Here is a 25006-nt window from a genome sequence, read left to right as displayed (position 1 = left end):
TCAGAATTTTTCTTACAAGGTAATGAAATAACACATGTGAAGTGTTTAGAACAGGGTCTGGAACATACCACACATAGAACTTAAAAAGTATTATCTCAGGGGCGTCTGCCTGGATGGCTCAGTCGTTGAGCGTCTGCCTTGGCTCAGGTCACGGTCCCAGGGTCCTGGGATCGAGCCCCGCATCGGGCTCCCTGCTCGGCGGGAAGCCTGCTTCTCCCTCTCCCACTCCCCCCGTTTGTGTTCCCTCTCTCGCTGTGCCTCTCTCTGTCAAATAAATAAATAAAATCTTAAGAAAAAAGCCTTCTAAAAGTTGTAAGTATATACAGATTAGCATGTACATTAAGGAATCATGCCGTGTTCGAAGGTCTGCTTCTCCCTCTCCCGCTCCCCCTGCTTCTCCCTCTCCCGCTCCCCCTGCTTGTGTTCCCTCTCTCGCTGTGTCTCTCGGTCAAATAAATAAATAAAATCTTTTAAAAAATTATTTCAAATATTAAGACGACTTTGGACATTTTGGCCTTACTTCGCTTTCCTTAAAAACAAATACTAAACCACGGGGCGCCTGGGTGGCTCCGTTCGTTAAGAGAGCCACTACTGATTTCCTCTGAGGTCGTGATCCCAGGGTCCTTAGAACACGTCCCCCCCCCCCCCCCCCCCGCGCTGGGCTCCCTCTCAGTGCGAGTCTGCTTGAGATTCTGTCTCCCTCTGCCCCTTCGCCTACTTGCGCGCTAAATAAATAAATAAATCAAAATCTTAAAAAAGATGTGAATCTAAAATAAACTGCAGCTCCGCCCGGAGAGTTCCAGAATTAGAAACATGACTGGTTACCCCTGAGGATGTTCTCACCGCCCCCCATCCCCAGCGCTTCGCTCCCCATCGAAGTCCCTGGCTGCACCACCCAGGCTTCAGTCCTTTATCTCCTCGGTGTTCAGCCTTCCTCTTTGCTTTTTAAAAACTTGTTCACAGAACAGCTGAGCAGGGAAAACAGATCTCCACAGATACTTCACTCCGAAGGGAATCCCACTTCTGCTCCAACCCACAGAAGTGATTACTCTTCGTTGACTGCAGCCAGAAACGGGACGGGGACCGTCCTGGGGCCTGAGCGGCCAGCCCCGGCCGCCGCTGCCTGCACCTACACAGGGCCGCCGGCACCCCGAGGGAAGCACCTCAGCCGTCTCGCGGGCCGCATCTTCGGTGGCTGCGCGCTTCCGCTGCGCTTCGGGAGCCTCCATTTCTCCCAGATCCTTCGGGGTGTTTTTCTCAGGGTCGGCATTCGTCTCCGTGACGCTGCTTCTGGCTCGAGTTCTCTTTTAACCGCTTTGAGGAAGGAGCACAGGAGTCGGACACTGTAACATACACAACGTTTGTCTCTTCTTAGACAAAGCGGCAGCGCAGTGCGCTCCTCAGCCCGGGACCCCGCAGCGCCCCGCACACTCCCCAGCTCCCGGCCCGCTCCGCCCCGAGCCGCCGAGGGCCCCGAGCGCAGGCGCCGCGGGGCCCCGCCCCGTCGCAGCGGCTCGGCCCCCATTGGCCGAGAGGCCGGGGGCGGGGCGCCCCAGCCTCCGAAGCAGGGGTGGTCATGTGACTCGCGGGGGCGGGGCTGCGCCGGCCGCTTCCCAGCCTGGCTGAAAGGGCTCGCGTAGCCGGCCTTGTCGGCCCTTCAAGCGCTCACTGGGTGGCCTGGCCCCAACTCCCCTCCCGAGCCGCGCAAAGGGAGCTGCTCCTGGCTCTCGTCGGCCTCCCAGGTTTGCTTTCCTTCTTCTCCCGAAGGTGGGCCCTGAGGTCCACCGCCGCGAAGCCTGCGGCCGCCGGGAAACCCAAACCCGAGTGTCCGGAGACTAACCGGAAGTGCGGTCCCAGGCGGAGGGGCGGTGCCGGCGGCCGCCCGGGTAAGCGGGCCCGCGGGGCCCGGGAGGGGCGCGGCCGCGGGGCCCGGGGTCGGGGTCGGGGCGCGGCGGGACCAGAACCAACCCCCCCACACGCCCTCCCCGGCCCCCGGCCCCCGGCCCCCCGGCCCGCGCAGGGTCACGGCAGCCCCTGCCGCTCGCCGCCGAGCGGGGTCCGGGACCCCCCTGACGGCGGACCGAGAGGCGGTCAATGAAAAGTTGAAAGAAGAGCAGCCTCAGTACGGCCGTTCTTGGAGAGGATAATAGTAAACATTACCAGGCACTTTTCTAAGCGATCTGTATCTCTCATATTGGGGAAAAACCCAAGGACGTTGAATGAAGTCCCCCCCCCCCCCCCCCCCCCCCCTTTTAAACAGAGATTTGTTTTGTTTTACTCAAAACTATATACAAAAGATTGTTTAACCATTTCATAACTATGGTTTACAAAACCGCATTATATGTAACATTTACTATATGCACTTACCAACTACGTCTTGGGGTGTATATGGTAGAAGAATGGGTCCTTGACCTTAGAAGTTGAGATAATGCACCCAAAAAACAATCAGCAGAAAGAAAAATCTAAACAAGTAAAACAGGACTCAGGGCTTTCCTAAGAAGTTAAAGTTAGTCATTATCCAGAAGGATTCTTCATGTTTCGGCTAGTGCGGGTTGGGAAGGAAGTGATGGCTCCCAGTGGCAGCTATTTCTTGCAGGAGAAACAGAAAGTAAGCAAATGTGGGAAGAGGTAAGATGTGGTTGAAGGATGACGACCAGACTGGGGAGTAAATGGGACTGGTATTTAGATGTCCAGCTCCAGAAAAAGTAAAAATTTCAGAAAAAATTGTAAATTTCAACATTATTGATTTTTCTCTAGGAGAGGGAAGAATTGAGTGTTATGCATACTTACGGACTAGAGACCTTTTGAAGCCAAAAGGAAGACAGTCTTGAGTCTTCATTGTTATGGTGAGTAGCATTCCAGGCTGTTATGTTTCTATGTAAATGGATTTTGGGGACGATGGGGTGGGGGAGTACTTGGGGAGGACAAGAAGGATTGGGGAAGATAATATGAAAAAGGGATTGACACTTTCTTAGCTCTTGAGATAGCAGAGTGATAAAACTGGATCCTATTTGAGTGTATTTTCTCCTCCTTTCCAACATACATATTCACAATAGGCTTATAATAATTGCTTCTTGATTGATTTGCAGCCCAAAAAAAGGCAGAATGCCCATTGCTTAGGCTCTGTAGTTAGAAAATTGAAGTTTAAATTGTCGCTGTGCTACTTACTAGCTATGAGTTCTTGGGTAATTATTTAATTGCCCTAAGCATCAGGTTTTCTGTTAGTGCAAATATTGGTATTAATACCTATCTTACACAGTTCTTGGGAAGATTAAATGAGGCAGTCCATGCAATCAGTGAAAGATAAATGAGGTAATCCCTTACCTCGGGCTTGATACAGTAAGCATTATCTGTTTTTTAGATTAATGCTTTATCGACTTTGCTTGTCCCATACACCCTTTAACTGTAAGAATAATCCTGAGCTTTGAAGTTCTGTACTCAGCTTCTCTGCTTGGACTTTTATTGCATGCCTGCTTATTCTGCACACTCTGACCCTAGCCATGGAAGAGAGAACCAGTCTTTTCCTAGGGTGAGGTAAGAGAAACCTCTTGGAGAAGGGTCCCCTGGTGGACCAGCCAGGGCTACTCGCCGAGCTTGTTGCATTGCTGTGGGGGTTCTAAGGATTATGGTGGTCCTTTATTTTGCTGTGGTATTTATTCATATTTTTCATGCATGCAACAAATGTATTCTAGAGTCTAGGGATATTGCAGTGAACAAAAGACTAAGTCCTAACCCTAATGGAAGTTATATTCTAGTAGGAGAGAGAAACAAATTAACAGACATAACATATATACTACAAGGTTGGAGGATGAGAAGTGCTATGAAGAGAAATAAAACAGGATAAGAGGACAGAGCTATTTTATATAAAGTAGTCAAGGTATGCCTCCTTTTGAGGAATTAATTTTCAGGCAGAGACTTGGATCAAATAAAGAGGCAAGCTACCTGGCGGGAAGAACATTCCAGGCAGAAGGAACAAGTGCAAAGGTTCTGAGGTGGCTTGTGAGGCTAAAGATAGGTGGAGGTGCCACATTGTAAGGAACAGTGAGAACTGGGTTTTATTCTGAGTCTGATAGGAAACAGTTATAATATCTTGAACTAGGGAAGCGTCATGGTCTGCTTTAAGTTTGACAACCAGACTATATTTTATTTTCTAGGTGCTGACATCTAAAAGACTTAGATAAGAATAAGAAAATGATTTCTTTATTTTTTAATTTCTTTTTTCTTCTTGGTGCCCCACAATTTACTGGCTCCTTAGGGCGAATATGATACCCTGGGCTGATAACTTTAGGGAATACTCTGATTTCATTTGCCAGGCTATGACCAAGCTCAGAATCCTTTATTTCCACTCTGCTCTCCTTTTGACCTGAGCAATAATACGCATTTTAAAAGACAGAGCTTCCATAAACCTACCATTTTATGTTAGCTGTTTGTCTATATGCCTGCATATCTGTACTTAGTTGTGATTCTGAATTTTTCCTTTTCATCCTAGTCTCTCTCCATAAATCTGTTTCTGGTTTTGTATAATCTCCATATTCATCATTAACTGGCTGACTTATTTTATTGTTTATGATTGAGTTCATTATTTTATATGGCTTTTGAACAAGTCTTTACAAAAGAGGCAGGTGCAGAGGATGGACTTGATAAATAGGGTCTTTGTGTGTGTGAAGATGGAATTCAGAAAGTAATAGAACCTGTCATTTATTAAGTATCTGTTGAGACACAGGCACTGAGCGCTGAGTCCTTTGGTGGTGACATCTAAGTTCTCGTGGCAGCTCCATGAGGCATGTAAGAGTATCTTAGCTGCTTTATCAAAGGAGAAATTGAAGCTGAAGGAAGTCAAGTAATATACCCAAGTTCTTGCAGCTACAGAGGAGCGTGGGAATTTGAACCAAAATCTGATTCTAGAACTTGAACATTCAGTTTTAATTAGTGTAATGTATCGACTCTTAGCTACCATGTTCTTTGAAAAACAAACTAAAAAATCTTTTAAGTTTGAAATAATTTTAGACTTATGAAAAGGTTACAAAACAGTACAAAGAATATTCATATGCCCTTTGCCCATGGTCCTAAATGTTAACATTTTACTATATTCGCTTTATGATTCTGTGTGTCTCTGTATACACATACGTATACACATTTTTCTCTGAACCTTTTTTTTTTTTTTTTTATTCATGAGAGACAGAGCGAGAGAGAAAGGCAGAGGGAGAAAGGCAGAGGGAGAAACAGGCTTCCCGTGGAGCAGGGAGCCCGATGCGGGACTCGATCCCAGGACCCTGAGATCATGACCTGAGCCGAAGGCAGACGCTTAACCATCTGAGCCACCCAGGCGCCCTTCTCTGAACCTTTTGAGAGTAGGTTATAGACATAATGATTCTTCTCAAACTATGAGAGCATTAAGCCCTAAAAGTCTTATGACATGCTAAGCCCTGAAGTCTTAAGAAAATTAAGCCCTAAAGTCCTAGGGTATGTAATGAATTAACTTCTCTCCTATGCATGTATAGTGCTCCTAGCTACATACCATTCTTGGAAGAACTGAAAAAATAGTTACTCAAATCATTTTCTGTAGGGCTTCATTCTTTCCTAGAACCCCAGTTAAGAATGCCTGCCTTAAAATACAAACAGTTTATTTCCTAAAAACATGGCTCTTCTCTTACCATTATAGCTATCAAAGTCAGGAAATTAACACTCATAATACTATTATCTTATTCAAATTGAGCCAGTTCTTCCACTAGTGTCCTTTTCAGGAAAAGGAAAAAACCGGTTTTTGTCAGCCAAGATCAATCCATCATTCCCCATTTTATTTAAATGTCTTGTCTTCTTTATCGTGAAATATATATCCTCAGACTTTGTCTTTCACAACCTTGACTTTTTTTTTTTTTTTAAGATTGTATTTATTAGAGAGAGGGCACAAGCGGGGAGGGGCAGAGGGAAAGAGAAGCAGACTCCCCACTGAGCAGGGAGCCCGTGTGGGACCACGACCTGAGCCGAAGACAGACACTTAATTGACTAAGCCACCCAGGCTCCCCACTGACTTTTTTTTTTTCTTTAAGAGGTTAGGCCATGTATTTAGTAGAATTTCCCTCAATTTGGGTTTGCCTGATGCTTCCTCATAAGTAGGTTCAGGCTATACATTTTCGGCAAGATAGCACAGAGGTGATGTTCTGTTCTGTTCTTTACATTCTATTTGGCACATTGGACATCATGTTACTAGTAATGGTAACTTTGATCACTTGGTTAAGGTGGTGACTTCCAGGTTTCTGTACTGTGAAGTTACTCTTCTTGTTTCTGTAATTATTAAATATCTAGTAGGGAGATATTTTCAGACTGTGTAAATATCCTGATCTCATAAGCTTTTCACCCACTGGATTTTTACCTGAAACAATTAAACACTCTTCTTTTGATTGGACATGGTGATTTTTAAAATTCCATCATTTCTTCTACATTTAATTGTTGTTTTTTTTTTTTTTTTTTAAAGATTTTATTTATTTATTTGACAGAGAGAGACACAGCGAGAGAGGGAACACAAGCAGGGGAAGTGGGAGAGGGAGAAGCAGGCTTCCCGCTGAGCAGGGAGCCTGATGTGGGGCCCGATCCCAGGACCCTGGGACCATGACCTGAGCCGAAGGCAGATGCTCAAGGACTGAGCCACCCAGGCGCCCCTTGGCTTTTTTAATATAAGAAAAACTCCCGGGGCACCTGGGTGGCTCAGTCATTAAGCATCCGCCTTCAGCTCAAGTCATGGTCCCAGGGTCCTGGGATCGAGCCCCGCATCAGGCTCTGGGCCCGGCGGGGAGCCTGCTTCTCCCTCTCCCACTCCCCCTGCTTGTGTTCCCTCTCGTGCTGTCTCTCTCTCTGTCAAATAAATAAATAAAATTAAAAAAAAAAAAAAAAAACTCCCTTCGCCATCTTTATTCATTTTTTTTTTATCTGTATGGATTCATGGATTCTTATTGTGTTCCTTACTACAGTTACTATTTATCTTGATGTTCTGTTTGTTCCAGATTTGTACCATAGCAGCCCCTCTGGCCTGGCTTCTGGGTCCTATGGCACATTGTCACCACTTTTTGAGCACTTCCTTATCCTCTGGCACAAGATGTTCTGGGTTCATCTTGTACTTTCTAAACCCTGGAATCAGCCATTTCTCCTAGGAGCCCTGATAGCTTTCAATGGAGAATGGCGTTTAGAAACCAAGACCTGAGTGTGTGTTATGCTCATTTACTACTAGGACTTCATTCTTTTTATGACCTTTCAGCAGACATTACTAGAAAAATAAAGTAGAATAAACACACACTTTGACACATACACGCATTTCTATTTTTTTCTGTATATACTGTAAAACCTTGGCCTCATACTGATACTTCTTATTCCAGTTACAGAGTTCATTCTTGCCTTTCCGTTTTCTCTATTTATAACTGCCTTCTCTGACAGGGAGGAGTCTGTGTGCCATTTTACCCATAGTATATTTACTTATTTGTTCAGTCCTAGGGTATGCAATAAGTAGTGTATCTTTACCACCATGGGGAGGAAAAAACCCTACTAATGAGAATTCAGTAATTGTTTATAGTTCTTTTTATCTTTAGCTTGAGTTTGTATAGCCCTAATACTGTATTAAAGTACTATTTGAGTTATTTTTTTCCCTTCTGGGTGTTGTGTTACTCATTTGAAACACAGACTCATTTGTTTTTGTTTGTATTACATTTTAACATTTCTCTCTAGTATTTTGTCTATTTATTTACTGAATATGTGAAATGTAACAGTTCTAAAAGTAAAAATGTTGTGTGTGTTACAAAAATGTATAGTCCCAGATGGGTGACTCTCCCTCCCTCCACCTATTTACACCAGTTCCATTTTCCTGTCCTTTTAATCGCATTTCACCTACCTTGTGATGATAACCACATTCATTAATTTCTTTTACCTTTTCCAAATTTCTTTTTGGCCAAATGAATAAATACATGTATAAGTGTGTGTTTGTTTTTTAAAGATTTTATCTATTGATTTATTTTAGAGACAGAGAGCACTAGTGGGGGGGGGGAAGGGGGCAGAAGGAGAGAGAGAACCCCAAGCAGACTCCACACTCAGCGCGAAGCCCGATACGAGGCTCAGTTCCATGACCCTGAGATCATGACCTGAGCCAAAACCAAGAGTCATGCCACCCAGGCTCCCACAGATACATGTGTAGTTTTTTATTTCTACTTCATTCTAGCACAAAATATAGCATACTTTTTTATACCATTGTTTTTAAAATTTTACGGTATGTCCTGAAAATCACTCCACATCAATTCATAAAGGTTTTCTTCATTCTTTTACAGCTTCATAGTACTCCATTATATGTGCATATACCAAATTTGTTCAACCACCTTCTTACATATGGGCCTTTAAGTTTTAAATATTTTCAAATTATAAACATTGCTACAGTGAATAACTTTATACTTGTATATTTTTATGTTGTCGGAGGTGTACCTTCAGAATCAGTTTCTAGAAATGGGATTCTGAGTTAGATATAAATGCATATCTAGTTATATTAGATGTTGTCAAATTCCCTCCAGAGAGTTGTACCAATTGGCTTTCCTTCTAGCAACATATGAGAGTGTCTGTTTCCCCACAGTTTTGACAACAAAATGTGTTGTCGTACTTTTCAATGTATGCCAACTTGATTGGTGAGAAACGGTATTTCACATGCTCTTTTCAGTTATTTCATTTTTTTATCATAGACTTTTTTAAGAGTACTTTTAGGTTCACAGCAAAATTGAGTAGAGAGCACATATTGTTGCTATATGTCCTCTGCCACCCCCCACCCGCCCACCCCAGCCTCCCCAGCTATCAACATCTTGGCCCAGAGTGGTACATTTATTACAGTCGGTGAATCTGCATTGAGATATCATTGCCAGCCAAAGGCCATGGTTTTCTTTAGTGTTCATTCTTTGTGTTGTACATTCTGTGGGGTTTGACAAATGTATAATGACATCTATCACCATTTATAGTGTCATACAGGGGAGTTTCACTGCCCTGAAAATCCTCTGTGCTTCATTTATTCATCCCCCCCCCCCCCAACCCCTGACAACCACTGATCTTTTTCACTGATTACGTAGTTGCCTCTTCTAGAATGTCATGTACTTGGAATTGGACAGTTTGTGGCCTTTTCAGACTGGTTTCTTTTACTTAGCAATATGCATATAAAGTTTCTCCATGTCTTTCCGTGACTAGATAGCACATTTCCATTTTAGCAGCACTGAGCAAGATTCCACTGCCTGGATGTAGCCCAGTTTATTTATCCTTTCATTGACTGAAGGACATGTTAGTTGCTTTCAAGTTTTGGCAATTATGAATAGAGCTGCTATAAACATCCTTGCGCAGGTTTTTGTGTGGATATACATTTTCAGCTCCTCTGGGTAAGTACCAAGGACCACAGTTGCGGGATTATATGGTTTTGTGAGAAACCACCAAACTGCTTTCCAGTGTGGCTGTACCATTTTGCATTCCCACCAGCAATGGATAAGCATTCCCATTGCTTCATACCCTTATTAGAATTTAGTATTGTCAGTGTATTGGATTTTGGTCATTATGTTTTTTGGTTTGTTTGTTTTTTTTTTTTTTTTGAGAGCGAGCTTGCACACAAATGGGGGGGTGGGCAGAGGGAGAGGAAAAAGCAGACTCCCTGCTGAGCTGGGAGTCAGACTCAGGGCTTGTAGGATTTTGGTCATTGTAATTTATAGTAGTAGCTCATTGTTTTAACTATCAATTCCTCAATGACATACAGTGTTGAGCATCTTTTCATATGCTTATTTTCCGTCTGTATATCTTCTTTGGTGAGGTGTCTGTTCAGATCTTTTGCCATTTTTTAATCAGGTTGTTCCTTGTGTTTTAAGAGTATATAAATGTATATCTTGGGTAACAGTCCTTTATCAGATGTCTTTTGCAAATATTTTCTCCCAGTCTTGTGTCTTTTGCAAAATAGAAGTTTTTAATTTTAGTAAAACCCAGATTGTTACTTCTTTTATAGATCATGCCTTCCTTTGGTATTAAATCTAAGAAGTCATCGTTGTCTTTATTTTCCCCCATGTTATCTTCTAGGAGTTTTATAGTTTTGTGTTTTATATTTAAGTCTATGATCTATATTGAGTTAATTTTTGTGAAAGGTATAAAGTCTTCGTCTATTTCATATTTTTGCATGTGGCTATCCAGTTGTTCCAGTACCATTTGTTGAAAAGACTGTCTTTCTGCATGGTATTGCCTTTGCCCCTTTGTCAAAGATCAGGTGACTGTATTTATGTGAGTCTGTTTCGGGACTCTTTTCCACCGATCTGTTTATTCTTTTACCAACACCACACTGGGTTACAGTAGCACTGTAGTAAGTCTTGAAGTTGAGTAGTGTCAGTCCTCCCAGTTTTGTTCTCTTTTCAATATTGTGCTGGCTATTCTGGGTCCTTTGCTCTCCATATAAACTTTAGAGTCAGTGTGTTAATATCAATAAAATAACCTACTGGGATTTTGATTGGAATTGAGTTCAGTCAATAGATCCAAGGTAGGAAGAATTGTCATCTTGACAATATAGAGTCTTCCTATCCATGAACACGGACTATCTGTTCATTTATTTAATTCTTTTTTATTTTTTCATCAGTTTTTTTGTTTTCTTCATGTAGATCTTGTTAGATTTATATGTAAGTATTTCATTTTCATTTTGCAGACGTGCTAATGGTATTGTGTTTTTAACTTGAAATTCCAATCTTTTATTGCTGGTATGGAAGAAAGTGATTGCCTTTTATATATTAACCTTGTATCCTGCTGCATGCTTGCTGTAACTGCTTAATTAGTTCCATTTTTGTTGTTGTTGTTGATACTTTTATATTTTCTACACTGACGATCATGTGATCTGTAAGCAAAGACAGTTTATTTTTTTCCCCCATTCTGTGTAATTTTTATTTCCTCCTCTTATGGTATTATCTAAGACTTCCAATATGATGTTGAGAAGGAGTGGTAGGAAGGAACTCCTGACCTTGTTCCTCATCTTAGCTAGAAAGCTTCTAGTTTCTCACCATTAAGTATAATATTTGCTGTAGTTTTCTTGTATTCTTTATCGGTTGATGAAGTTCCTCTCTTCCTAGTTATTTCATGTACTTTAAATTTGAATTTCTCTAAATATGGGTGAGATTGAACATCGTTTCCTATGTTTAAGGAACATTTTTTTATCTTTTTGTGTATTGTCTTTTGCCTATTTTTCTCAGGTTTTTGGTGTTTTCTCTCAATTTTTAAGAGATCTTTATATAATAGATTATTTATCTCAAATATATGTTACAAATTTTTCTCTGTTTGTCCATTGACTTTTGACTTTGTTCTTTTCTTTTTACACACAAAATGTTTTTATTTTAGTCAAATGGCCAATTTTGTGTCATAAGCCAAAAAACCTTTCTGTACACTGATATTACCTATATATTCAGTACCGTATGGTTTCAGTTTGTAAATTCAGCTCTTTGATTGATGTGGAATTGATTTTAGTATATGGTGTGCGGTATAGATCAAATTGTATCAGTTTTCATGTGACTATCCTGATGTTCTAACATCATTTATTAAAAAGTTCATTTTTTTCCCCTGGTGATTTGAGACATCACTCTTATTGTATACTAAATTTCTGTATATGTTTGTATCTGTTTCTGGATTTCTATTCCACTTATCTTTTTATGTATTCGTGTGCCAGAACCATATTTTTTTAATATTAGAGGCTTTATAGCATATTTTAATATCTTACAGGTTTATTAGTCACCCCTCAATCTTTCTTTTCATTGTTTCCTGGCTTTTCTTGCATGTTGGTTTTTCCAAGTGAATTTGAGTAATAACTGTAGCTCAAGCATTGTTGATTTTTCTGTAAAGGGTCAGAAAGTATATACTTTAGGCTTTGGGGGACAGATGGTCTCTGTTCAACTATTTTAACTCTGCCATATGAGAAAGAAGCCATGAGCAGTACATTCATGAATACGTATTACCTTGTTTCAGTAAAACTTTATAAAAACAGGCTGCAGGCCAGAATTGACGTGTGGGCCATAATTTGTGCACCTTTGGTCTAGTTCCATGAAGAAGTCTATTATTTTTGTTGCAATTGTATTAATCCATAAATCTTTTTAGTAGGAACTAAGATCTTCATTATATTGAATCATTCTATCCAAGAACAAAAGATGTCTTTCCATTTGTTCGGGTCTACTTTTGGGTCTTTCAGTAGTGTCTGAAAGTTTTCCTCTTCTTCATTTTACATAATTATGTATGTAATTTACATAATTATTGTTTAATTTATCTTTAAGTATTTCATATTTTTTTGTTGTACAAGGAGTATTCTCTATTTATACTCTAGTTGGTTGTTATTTTTGTACAGAAAAGGGCTATTCATTTCTATGTGTGAGTTTTATATCCTGCTGCCTTACTGAATTCCTTTGAGTCACTTTTAATGTTGATTCTCTCTAGGGTTTTCTAATTATACCCTTCTGTCTCCAAACATATAATTTTAGTTCTTTTCTATTCGTATACTGCTAATTGATTTTTATTTTCTAATTGCACTGGCTAATACTTCCAGTTCAGAGTTTAATAACAGAAGAGATAGGGGTCGTTCTTGACTTGTTCCTGATCTTATTGGAAATGACTAGTTTTTCTCACTTAGGTACTGGCTGTTAGACTAAAGAATGTATATTTTATCATTTAAAAGGAAGTATTCATTAATTCCTACTTTCTTATTTTCATCAGGACTGGATGTTGATTCTCTTGTGAGTTCCTTCAGCATCTGTGAAGATAATCATGATTTTTCTCTATAGGCCTGTTAATATGTGATATTATATTAATGGATTTCCTAATATTGAATAAATCTTGTGTTCCCTGAGTAACTCCTACTTTGTCATGGTACTTTACTTTTCTTAATGTGGTTTTAGATTTTTATTAGTATTTTTCACACTAATACTGGGCTATAAACATTTTTATATTCTTCATCAGGTTCAGTTGTCAGTGTTAAACTATTTTCACAAAAGACTAGAAGTTTTTCTTCATTTTTAGTGCTCTGGAAAACATTTTTGAAGCATTGAGTTTATTTGGTCTTTGTAAGTTTGTTAGAATACCCTTATGAAATGATCTAGATCCAGTGCTTTTTTGTGGGCTGATTCCTTAACAACTTTGTGTTTATTCTGTGCATATTGGTGTTTTAAAACTTTCTGTCTTGGATAGGGGTGAATTTGGGAAAAAACACAGTCTGCCTCATAGGTTATCACATTTATTTGTGTAGAAGTCTGCAAAGTGATCTGTTATGTGTATGTGGGGCTTTTTGTTTTATTTATTCCTTATCTTTTCCTTTTTTATAAATATGTACTTTCTCTTTTTCTTCACTAAGTTAGCTAGTAGTGTATCATTTCTTTAAGTTTTTCCAAATAAGTAGGATTTTGATTTATAATTAGGTTGTTTTTCTCTTTAGTTCACTGATTTCATTTAATTCGTTATATTGACATAAAAGTATTTAAGACTATGAATATTCCTTGATCACTGCTTTAAATTTATTCCATAGATTGTAATCTGTAATAGTTTTAATTATCAATATTTAGAAATTTTGTTTCATCTCCCCATTTTATTTTCCCCATTTGGGTGGGGTTTTTTAAATTTGGTATTTCAATAAATTTTTAGTTTCGTGTGTTTTTATGGAACTTACTGATGCTGTCTCTGTGACCTAATATAAGACAGAATTCTGTGACTGATTCATGTGTGCTTGAGAACAAAGTTTACTTCCTATTTTTAGGGTTAAGTTTCAGTAGCTATCATAAAACTTACTAATTAGATTCTCTAGATTTTCTGCATCATTACTTTTTTTGTTCTACTTTGTATGTCTTTCTACTCATAGTGGTATGTTGTCTTATTATTAATGTTTTTGCTATATTTCTTGTTATCTATTGTAGTTTTTGCTTTGTAAGGGTGACTGCTGTATGATTTGGTTCAAAATCATAACTATTACAAGCTATATTATGATTAGGGCTTTCAACATTAAAAACTGTCCTTTATCATGTTTAATGTTTTTCAGCCTGAATTTTCCTCTTCGTGATATCTTGAATATAAGGCTTTCTTTTACTGTTTCTATTTGCCTGTATTACTTTTTCTGTCCCTTTAGTTTGAGCCTTTCTGAATCTTTGTTTTAAGTGTCTCTTGTATTTAGCATATAGTTGGGTCTTGGTTTGTGAGCCATGGTAGAAAAATTTGAATAGGTGAGCCAAACTCATTCTCATGTATTGATATGATTGATATGTTTCGTCTCGGCACAATCATGTTATTTATATTTGTCCTGTTTTTTCAGCTACTTGTTGTGTTTTCATTGCTCTTTCATTAAAAACTTTTTTAGAATGTTTGATTTTTGTTATCATGACTACCTTTGAACATAGATCTTTTGTAATGCCTTAGTCCCATGTTCTGATTTAGCCGTTAATTGTCTGGTTTTTCAGTTTTTAGTAGTATCCCTTGACCCCTGTCTGCAATTAATGCAATGACCAGTGAGGTTATGTCAGTTTGTTATCTCTTCTCCTTCCAGTGTTTAGTTGGATTATGTCTATTTTATTAGAACATGATGTGTTTAACAAGACTGCTAATTCAGTGACACTTGGTCAAGTTTTGTGGATTTTTTATCTTTTTTATTTTTTTAAGTAGAAGGCATTTCTTTGAAAATAGGACATGAATTGTGCCTTTTTTATTTTCCTCTTTTTTAAAAAAAATTTCCCTTCATCTTGAAGGACCTTAAATTTCTCTCTGCTCCTTTTCTCCTTCACTGTGCAGTCCAAAGGGTTCCTCTCCCTTCCTTTTTACTCTCTTTCCTGAAGAATTGCGGCTCCAGGACTGCCTCTAAGTCTGGTGTGTGAGCTACAAGTCCCTTCCTAATATCCCGTTCTGATCAGAACTTTAAATTTTTTTTTTGTACTTAGAACGGGTTTTCTCTTTCTGGCAGGAAACTCGGTTGATTTTGTGCACCACGAGCCCTCCTCTCTACCCCACATTTTCAGATTGCTCTCGCTCTCATTGGTAGCCTGCAGAGCTTGCATATGAAAGCTAGGGTTTAGTGAAGGTGTGGGTTTGGGTTGTGCATTTCTCTTGTTCTTACAGCTGTTAAAGGATGTGCTGGGAGATTTGGATTTCTGCAGACACCATTACCCCCTTCCTAACTGTTTTCTTACCATGTCCTGTGTAGTTCTTCCAGAGGTATTTTGTTCTTTCTCCACCCATATTTAAGTCCGTGTTCTATCCATTGAAGTCAGTTTTAAATCATTGTCATGGAAGCTCATAGGTTCTCTGAAAAATCCCAGTTGAATTACGATTTGGTTTCCTTGACTTCTTTGTTTCAGGCTGTATCGCGTTCAGGCCAGGGGTTACTCAAGGGAAGGACGGCAACGCAAAGAGTCCCCTTGCTGCTGGTTGGGTTGGGCTTTAAATTTTGGTCTTCCTTGGCCTGCGTGTTTACTTTTCAGAGTCCTCAAGTAGCTGGCCCATACGTTCCGTCCAGATGTCATAAGTGCATTGTGAGGGAGAATAAGAATGGCCTGTGTTTACTCCCTCTTAACCTGGAACCAGAACCGTGAAACATGTCCTCTTTCTACTGGCAGCTGCGAGGGACTGTCATAGAGAGCCTCAGCTAAATGTCCCCATGTGTTGTCTGGGGCTGAGCAGTTCCTTTTTTGCTTCTGATCCTCAGTAGCAGAAAGGTTCTTGAGGGAACTGAAGCCTCAGCCACCTAGAATAGGCAGGTTAAAGCTGCTGAGGGAAGGAATCCGTGGTCAAGTCTGAGCTCTCGAATTTCTCTTATGCCCCTAATTGACCCCTCCCGAGTTGTTTCTGGCTGAAATAGAAATCCCCTTAGGCCGTGGTAAATTTCGAATAACCAGAAATGTGATGATTGCCTGCCCTCCAGGGAAGGAAGGGTGCCGATGGTCAAGTAGTGGTTTTGTTAGAGCCTAGCAAGAGGCTTTTGTGGTCCCGACTGCCCTGTAGGTGAAGGCCCCCTGAGCTCCCGCAGGGAGGATGACCCGCGGCATGCGCCATCTTCTGCCATCTTCCGCTGAGAGTTAGGGCTGGGGCCCTGCCTTCGATGTTGTTACAGTACCAAGGAAGCTGTAGATTGTGCAGATGGTTTTCAGATTCTTTGTTGGCCCCTTTCTGTAGAGTTATATGGGATGGTTTAGGACTATGATTAACCTCCTCAGAACTGAATTTAAGGGATTGTATAAGAAAACCCAACTGTTCTTTTAAGGAACCTAGTTTACCCATTTTCAGGTTCTTCGAGTGAAATGATCCAGGGCTAAGTCTGCTCATTTATAACTATTTATCCTTTTCTTATCCTTGTGTTTTACAGAACGCTCCCTTCCTTGAGAAATCAAATTCTCAGGAGCAGGACGTAAATGCTGCTTTCCTTCCAGTTAGCTTCTAGGTAAGCTCCAGTTTCTCTAGAAGTGTGCCTTCTCTCTCCTAGACTGTGCCCCGTCAGAGTAGCTCCTGTGAATTCTGGCATTCGGCCCTTTTCCTTCACCATAGGGACACAAGTAGAATTACAGTAAGGATTTACTCATGCACTTGGCAGATGCTTAGTAAGCCCTGACTCTGCCTGGCGCTGCTCTGTGTACTAAAGAAAGAGCGACACACAAGACAGGTAAATATCCTTGCCATACTTTAGACCATAAACAAACCAATTACACCGTGTATCAGAAGGTGGTAAATGCTGTGGAGAAAAGCCAAGCAGAAAAGCGGGATAGGGAACGCTGGGGCATGGGGGGCAGTTCTCAGTCCTAAATACGGTGGTCTGGAGAGGCATCCTTGAGAAGTGACCTTTGAAGAAATAGTTGAGGGAGTTGAGAGAGAGCTGTACACATCCCTGGAGGAAGAAAGCTGGAGACCCAAGAAAGGAAGGGCAAAGGCCCTAAGGGGAATGTGTGGGTGAGGACAGCTCGAAGGCCATTGCGGTGCCTCGCACCATGCGGAGAGAACAGGGAAGAGCAGATTAGAGCAGCAGTGGTGGGGGTGACAGCAGCCCTTGTGAGGCCTCTTGGGCCATCGTGAGGACTGAGGAGGGGAGGGCGGGGGCAGAAGGGCGGGGGAGGGGAAGCCACTGAAGGGAGCAGAGAAGGACCTCTTCGCTTGTTTTAACAGGAGTTCACTGGCTGGGGGTTGAGGGTTTGAGTGAAAGGAGGGTGGTGACTGGAGGTTGGCCTGAGGTGCTGGGACTGCCATGATAAAATGCCACAGACTGAGTGCTCTAAACAGCAAATTTATTTCCTCACGGTTCTGGAGGCTAGAAGTCCAAGATCAAAGTGCCAGGTCTGGTTTCTTCTGAGATCTCTCCTTGGCTTGCAGACGGCCATCTTCTCCGTCCTCATATGGTCTCCCCCCTGCATGCGCATCCCTGATCTCTGTGTCCTTATCTCTTCTTACGAAGGCACCAGTCTTTATGGTTGTTAAATAACTTGCCCAACATCACACAGACGGATATAGAGTTACTGTATTTAACATAAACGTGTGTCTTTTTTTTGCTCACCTGCTTGCCCTTCTCAGAGCTATGAACTTTACTCTTTCAGCCATACATCCCATTTTTCTCTCATTCTGTCCCTCTTTAGTGGTTTTAACATTACATTTCCTGTGGACAGTCTATGCCTTGACTTAAGAAACTACCCCCACCCCATTCAGTTTTCTCTTATCCCCTAGAACTAAACATGAGAACATGTTTGAGTTGACATCTGGAGCCTTGATATTTCTTTTTATATTTATAAATAATTTTTTTTATTATTAAAACAACTGTCTCTGTACCTTACACATGGAGAGTTTACAAATTGCTGAATGGAAATTGGAAAACCAATCAGAAAATTGATGAAACAGAAAGTCATCCATCTTCTGGATCCTTTCGCCTCATTGTTTCCTCTGAATTCAGGTGACCGTTGCTTATTCTGCTTGTATAGCTGCTTTGTTTTGAGTTCTGGTCCATCACACTTACTAGGGTGATGTTCAGTCTGCTCTCATATTGTTTTCTCTCACACATATACACAGACTCTGGGCCCACACATCACAGTTGATGAATGGTGGACTCTCTCCCTAGAAGAATGTACACATACCAAATAACATTTGTAATCAAATTTCACAGTTTTCATAGGTTATTTAGGAGTCCATAGATGCCAAATAAGGACATCCGTTCTAGCTTTGAGCACCTACTGTGTGCCAGGTACTAGGGAAACAGCAAATGAAATAAACAAAAATCCTGGTCCTTTAGGGGCTGACATTCTATGGAGAAAAATAAAACAGGAAAGGACAGGACTGTTGTAGGTGCGGGTCAGCTGGGATACAGGTGTGTTACAATGTAAAGTAGGATGGCCAAAGATTTGAGGAAGGCGAGGGCGGGAGCCTTGAAAATCTAGAGGGGATAGCACTTTAGCCAGGAGAGACCGCAAATACAAAGATCCTGAAGTGGGGGTGACCTGGCTGGTTTGAAAAGCAGCAGTGAGGCCAAGATGACTGGTATGTGCTCAGGAGAGGAGTCAGAGTGGAAACCAGGAGGCAGATTGCTTAGGGGCTTGTGGGTTTCCAACAGGAGCAGTTTTGGCAGAGTGATGAGGACGAGTATTAGGTTGGAGGATGTTCCAGAAACCTTGGAAGACAAGAGTTGGAGACAATGAACAGATTTATTTCTTTTGAGGAATTTTGCTGTAAAAAGGAACAGAGAATAGATTTTTTTTTTTTAAGGTTTTATTTATTTGACAGAGAAAGATTATGAGAGCAGGAACACAAGCAGGGGGAGTGGAAGAGGGAGAAGCAGGCTTCCCGCAGAGCAGGGAGCCCGATGTGGGGCTCAATCCCAGGACCCTGGGACCATGACCTGAGCTGAAGGCAGATGCCCAACCGACTGAGCCACCCAGGCACCCCCTGTAAAAAGGAACAGAGAGGTGGGATAATAGCTTGAGGGTGAGGTGGTAAAGAGAAGTTTTCATGTTGGTTGTGCTTCTGTTTTAGGGGAGCGGAAACAGCCAATTTGCTGATTGGTGTGATCCAGAAGAAAAGAACAGGTGCAGGACGGGGAGGACAGAATTGCTGGAGTGATGTCCTTGTGGAGGAAAGGGATGGGATCCAGTACACGGATGGAGGGGTTGTCCTTAGACTGAGCGGAGGCAGTCTCATCCACAATGATGGAAGGAAAGGTGGAGTGCATGACCACGCTGGCAAGAAGCTGGTTGATGGGGTGGGAGCGCGGAGAAGTGGTTTTTTATGTTTTTGTTTTGAGTATGTGTGTTGTGTTGTGTTTTTGGTTTGCTTAAATTTTCTCAGTAGAATAGGAAGCACAGTCATCAGCTTTTACTCCTTAGATGCTGAGACGGGCTTTGAAGGTATGACGAGGGTCAAACATGGAAATGATCTTTGAAAAGAGTAAGTGTGAAGGACAAAGAAAATGGTGTTTTTTCCCCTTTTGTTTCTTATGTGTTTCTTCTTTGGTATATTGTGAGCGGTTGCTAAATGAAATGACCAATTCACTACCCCCTGTGCTGCTCTCCTGAATCAACCCAATGTATAGCATTAATCTGTCTTTCCATATTTCTGTTGGCCATGACATCTTCAATTCACCTACCGGTGTAGCTTCATGGAAAATAGGTCCTCAGTTGAAAGACCTCCGTATCTCTCTCCTCTCCCTCTCCTTTTTAATCTCTTACTCATTTGAAGGTGATCTGCATCTCTTACCCGGGAGGAGTGGAGCATTGGCAGCCTGAGCAAAGGGCTGTTTTCAGTTACATTAGAAAGGAGAATTATGTCATTGTGATCTTCCTTTGTAGAAGGACTTATTTCCTTAAGATGCTCAACTCCAGGTGCTTTAATACTTGCACATGCTTTAATACTTGCACAGGAGAGAAATTCTTCCACATCTCTTCACTGTATAAAGAAAAGCCTGCCATAAAAGCAGGTTTGAAGCCAAGCTTTCATCTGTAGTCAGTCAGGACTTTTCTTTTTGAGGAGGGTTTGTGCTCATGTGATCGTAACAAAGCAGAATCTTTATCGTAATAATAGCATAAGAGCTAACATGGAATGCTTATTACCGCGAGATGCGGAGGAATTAACTTATTGTTTGGTTCAACGATGTGGAATAATTTCTGTTATAAGTCCCATTTTACAGAGGAGCAAACTAGGTGTGGAAGAGTTGTTAAATAACTTGCCCAACATCACACGGCTAGGATGATGGAGCCACAGAAACCCTTCTCTTTCCCAGAGCCTTGGGAATTCTAATGATCATTACCGTGTCTTTCCAAACCTTTCGACGGAGAGGACTGCATAGATGTTCACAGTCCTTTTGGGGTTGTTTTCCTCTTGAGTAAGCGTACCAACTATGAGGCCTGTCTTGATTATTCAGTTGAAGCCAGGGAAAGGGGAAGAACCTTGGTTTTGAGATCACCTGGGCTCATAAAAGAAATAACTCTTCCTGATCTTTTCCTGCTGACTAGTTTTGTATTAGAAAAGAGGAAAACTAACTGGTTTCAACCCCTGTAAAAACTAGAGCACTTATGGACTCTGATGGAGAATTTCTGTCTTTCCTGCAGTAACTTTAACTTTGAGCATTCTTTTCTTAGTTACAGGAATATAAATAATATTTCTTCTTTGTCTTACAGGGTTGGAAATACCAAGTAAGGAATTAGTGTATATGATGCTGGAAACGTGTAGAGACGAGCTGCTCATGACTGAAAGGCCTACGACAGATGTATCTTTCAAGTTCTTACCAAGAAAATGACTATGAAGAACATGATGGGTCAAGAAGACCAATGGAAAACTCCCTAGGAGAGAGCCATAGAAAATGTACACTTCAGAAGAGAGATATAATCAGAGAACTCAGAAAAGGAAAATCTATCATGTATGCCCTCAGAAGGGTAAAAAGATTTTTATTCATGTGCATGAGATTACTCAAATAGATGATCAGATACACCAGTGCCTTGAATGTGAGCAAAACTTCTGTGAAAACTTAGCTCTTATTATGTGTGAGAGATCCCATCCTGGGGAGAAACCTTATAGATGTGATATGTGTGAGAAAACCTTCATCCAAAGCTCAGATCTTATTTCACACCAGAGGATCCACAATTATGAGAAACCTTATAAATGTAGCAAATGTGAGAAGAGCTTTTGGCACCACCTGGCCCTTTCGGGACACCAGAGAACACATGCAGGTAAAAAATTCTATACGTGCGATATTTGTGGCAAGAATTTCGGTCAGAGCTCTGATCTGCTTGTCCACCAGCGAAGCCATACAGGCGAGAAACCGTATCTGTGTAGTGAGTGTGATAAATGCTTCAGTCGAAGCACAAACCTCATAAGGCACCGAAGAACTCACACAGGTGAGAAACCATTTAAGTGTCTGGAGTGTGAAAAAGCTTTTAGTGGGAAATCAGATCTTATTAGCCACCAGAGAACTCATACTGGTGAAAGGCCCTACAAATGTAATAAGTGTGAGAAAAGTTACCGACACCGGTCAGCCTTCATTGTTCATAAAAGAGTTCATACTGGGGAGAAGCCCTATAAGTGTGGTGCCTGTGAGAAATGCTTTGGCCAGAAATCCGACCTTATTGTACACCAGAGAGTCCATACAGGGGAGAAGCCGTATAAGTGCTTGGAATGCATGAGAAGTTTTACTCGGAGTGCCAACCTAATCAGGCATCAGGCCACTCACACTCACACTTTTAAATGCCTTGAATATGAGAAAAGTTTCAGCTGTAGCTCAGACCTCATTGTGCATCAGAGAATTCACATGGAAGAGAAACCACATCAGTGGTCTACATGCGAGAGCGGCTTCCTCCTGGGCATGGACTTTGTTGCCCAACAGAAAATGAGAACGCAGACCGAGGAGCTGCATTATAAATACGGTGTATGTGATAAAAGCTTCCACCAGAGCTCAGCCCTACTTCAACATCAGACAATCCATATCGGTGAGAAACCATATATCTGTAATATGGGCGAGAAAGGTCTTGAGCTCAGTCCTCCCCAAGCAGCAGAAGCCTCACAAATGTCTTGATCCGACAAGAAGTTACAATATCATAAAAAAAATGTATTTACATGTCAGAGAACTCAGTAAAGAACTCTAGGCAAATCTCAGACTTTCCTCAGAGCTCAGACTTCAGTGGGGACCAGAGAATGCAGCTGTGGGAAGTTGAGAAGTGGTTTGCCCAGAGAGCTACCCTAACAGAACACTTTTATCAGTCACTCCAATGAGAAACCTTACAAATGCCCTGAGTTCGGGGAAAACCTTTAGTCCACGCTCATATCTGATCACCCACAAGGGGATTCCTACAGGTAGGAAACCTTACAAATGCAGTGAGTGTGAGAGAGCTTTCTAGCAGTGCTCACCCCTCCTCATCCCAAGAGAATTCACACCAGAGGACTTTTTAAATGCCCTCAGTGTCAACAGAGCTTCAGACAGTATGCACGTCACATTGGACGTCAGAAAGCCCACAATGGGGAGAAACCCCAGCAAGTGTGTAAAAAGCTTCTAACAGAACTATGACTTTCTTACTCTTCAGAGAAGCCATACTGGTGAAAATGTGTATATTTGTCTTGAATGTGGCAAAAACATGAGTTGGAGAGCCTTCTTGGGTTTGCACCAAAGAAACCCAATCTGAGGAAAGACCTTACAAAGTCTCTGAGTGAGAAAAACTTCTGTCAATGATCAGCTCTCATGGTACACCAGGGAACTCACATTAGTGAAAAACCCCCCTTGAGTCTGAAAAAAGCCTTGCTAGAAACTCCTACCTTTCTGGGTCCCAAAGAACGTACTCTCCGGGGAATTTTGGCCACTGAGAGATCTAATTATGGACTGTGTACATATAATAGGTAGTAGTTGACCCATATGGTAGAGATGACTTTTAATGGAGTCAGTATGTAAACAGTTGTTTAGATACCCGGAAGCTTGTTCTGGGAGGAGCCAGAGCAGGTCACAGTGGGCCTGATGGGTAACTCAGGTAAAGATGCTTTTCTTTTATCTGAACCACTTATTGATTGCTTTACTTTTCGCTTTTTAAAATTTGGAAATCCAATAAAGGAAAGGACTGTAACCTTGTGATAGAAGGTGTGGCATGTGTTCCCTGTGGGGGAAAGGATTATGTTGACTTGGCCTCTGTTGATTTGTTTATTCTTGGCTAGAATGGGGACTAGTGTGTTGACAGTAGCCTGGGAACCTTTTGCTGATAGTGAAAAGAACTGAACAGCTAGGGAGTAGTTCCCCTGGATCACAACTCTCCCAAAAGGTCTCCCTTTGGAGGGCCAGCCTCATAAAGAGGCAGAATACTCAGCTTTTTTACTTAGCATGAATTAAGGCATTCCCCTCAAAAGTTTCCTTTCCCTCAAACATCTTTGAGATGATCAATGGCTTTTGAAATTTCAGCTTTAGAGATTTATGTCTTTTAAACTCAAATGCAAATTTCAGTATAATAGTCATGGTATGATGTCTCTAGCATCTGTCTTTTTATGACTTTAAGTCGTCTCTTTCATTGATAAAATGCTCTTCAGCTCCTTGCCAAACGATTAAAGGGAAACCAAAAGAAAGGTTTCAGCCTGAGTGGGCACAGAGTAAAACACTTATTTGATGCATCATTAATGGAGCTAAAACTTTGTGATTTTGAGTATCCCAGACTCCAAAGCTGGTGTTCTTTTCACTCCATTATCCTGCTGTTTATAGCAAATCAAGCCCCATAATGATATGCCTTTCATTTATTTCAGTTCTGCCAAGGAAAGAGAATACTTTTTATTCCCAGGGAAAGGATTGCAATCACCACAACATAAGGTATCTGTGTGGCTTGGAATGTAGGATTCTGAAAATGCTAGAAGGGAAAAGTAGTTGGCAGAATCATCAGAGATTTAAGGATAAGCACTTACCTCCAACTTAACAGGATAATTAACGATCCTCTAACATTCTCTAGAAATACTATAATTAATCCAGGGATTATAAATGGACAATTCTGAGGGTTTTTTTCTTCCCTCAGATTAAAAGACACTTAATATAAGTACTTAAGATTCCTACAGCATTTGGGACTATAGACTGGTGAGTAAATATTTTGTTGCTACTCTGGGTTCTCTGGTTTATTTAACAAATCCCTGAACTCTGGAGAGTGTTGGCATTCAGACTTATGGAGGTGGCCAGCTGCGACCTGGTATGTGGCTCTCAGCTTTGATCCTAATGGCTGCTTGATGAGCCTGATAATCGTACGGTCAGTGGATATAGCTTCTAGTGATGATAAGGAATCTGGTTCTAGGGTGGGGTGTTCTTGGTCTTTTTTTTTTTTTTTTTTAGAAAACAAATGCTGTAAGTTTATTTGATCTGTTGTGTTTTAGTAATTTTCATAAATAGCTCTTATACCATGAAAAGTTGCCCAGTGTGATAAAACACGCAAGATGTATTTGTTTCTCTTTGGTGCAGATCATGCCTATCACTAGTATATGTTTAACGGTTGTAATACTTAAAATAGTATTGGGTGTATGGCATGGTGGTGATGAAAGTTAGTCCTTATGGCTACTTGTTAGTCATTAGAACTTGGAGAAGGGGACAGAGTTTATATCATTGGCAGGGCAGTGACTTGCCCCTTCTTTCAACAGTCTTACTGGTAATTCGCTCTAGTCTTTAAGTAAATTAAGGATGGACCATCCCTCAAATGCAGAACAGTTGGGGTATGAGACAGGTCTGAGTGTGAGGGCTTTTAACGGTGGGGAAAAAAGGTGTTGGTGTTATTCATAGAGCATAACCTGAGGTTGGAGAGGACCACTTGGGAGCCTGTAACCAAAACTAGAAGGTAACTTCTGGGATGGATGGAGGTTCTCTTGAGACAGTGCCAACCTAAATCTACCTCAGGTAAGTAGTTAGAGTAAGTTTTTCAAGATTTCAGACCAAACGAGACACTTGTATTCAGTCAATGTATTCCTATGCTTTAATGTTTTTGTTTTCCCTTAATTCTTAAATAAACATTTATTCTGAAAAACTCCATTTTTGTCTCCACTCTACTAAGAACAAGCA

General features: G+C 41.2%; 2 protein-coding genes across 2 annotated transcripts in view; both read left to right on the top strand.

Annotated features, from left to right (window-relative positions):
* The window catches only part of LOC123325518 (histone H2B type 1-C/E/F/G/I), a 388315-nt gene that overhangs the window by 153373 nt on the left and 209936 nt on the right, over nt 1-25006 (top strand). The window lies entirely within an intron of this gene.
* On the top strand, nt 1710-24970 carry ZNF322 (zinc finger protein 322). Its single transcript, XM_021696833.2, has 3 exons — nt 1710-1742; nt 2758-2846; nt 20628-24970. Exon 3 carries the CDS (start codon nt 20810-20812, stop codon nt 22016-22018), a length of 1209 nt encoding a protein of 402 aa, XP_021552508.1. The 5' UTR covers nt 1710-1742; nt 2758-2846; nt 20628-20809; the 3' UTR covers nt 22019-24970.

This window comes from Neomonachus schauinslandi, chromosome 8 (genome assembly GCF_002201575.2).
Source record: "Neomonachus schauinslandi chromosome 8, ASM220157v2, whole genome shotgun sequence".
NCBI lineage: Eukaryota > Metazoa > Chordata > Mammalia > Carnivora > Phocidae > Neomonachus > Neomonachus schauinslandi.
Note: the sequence above shows the minus strand (reverse complement) of the source record. Positions and strands in the feature narration are given on the sequence as shown.

Coding starts and splice junctions, on each gene's coding strand:
- ZNF322 (XM_021696833.2), top strand. CDS start 20,810: ATGTACACTTCAGAAGAGAGATATAATCAGAGAACTCAGAAAAGGAAA.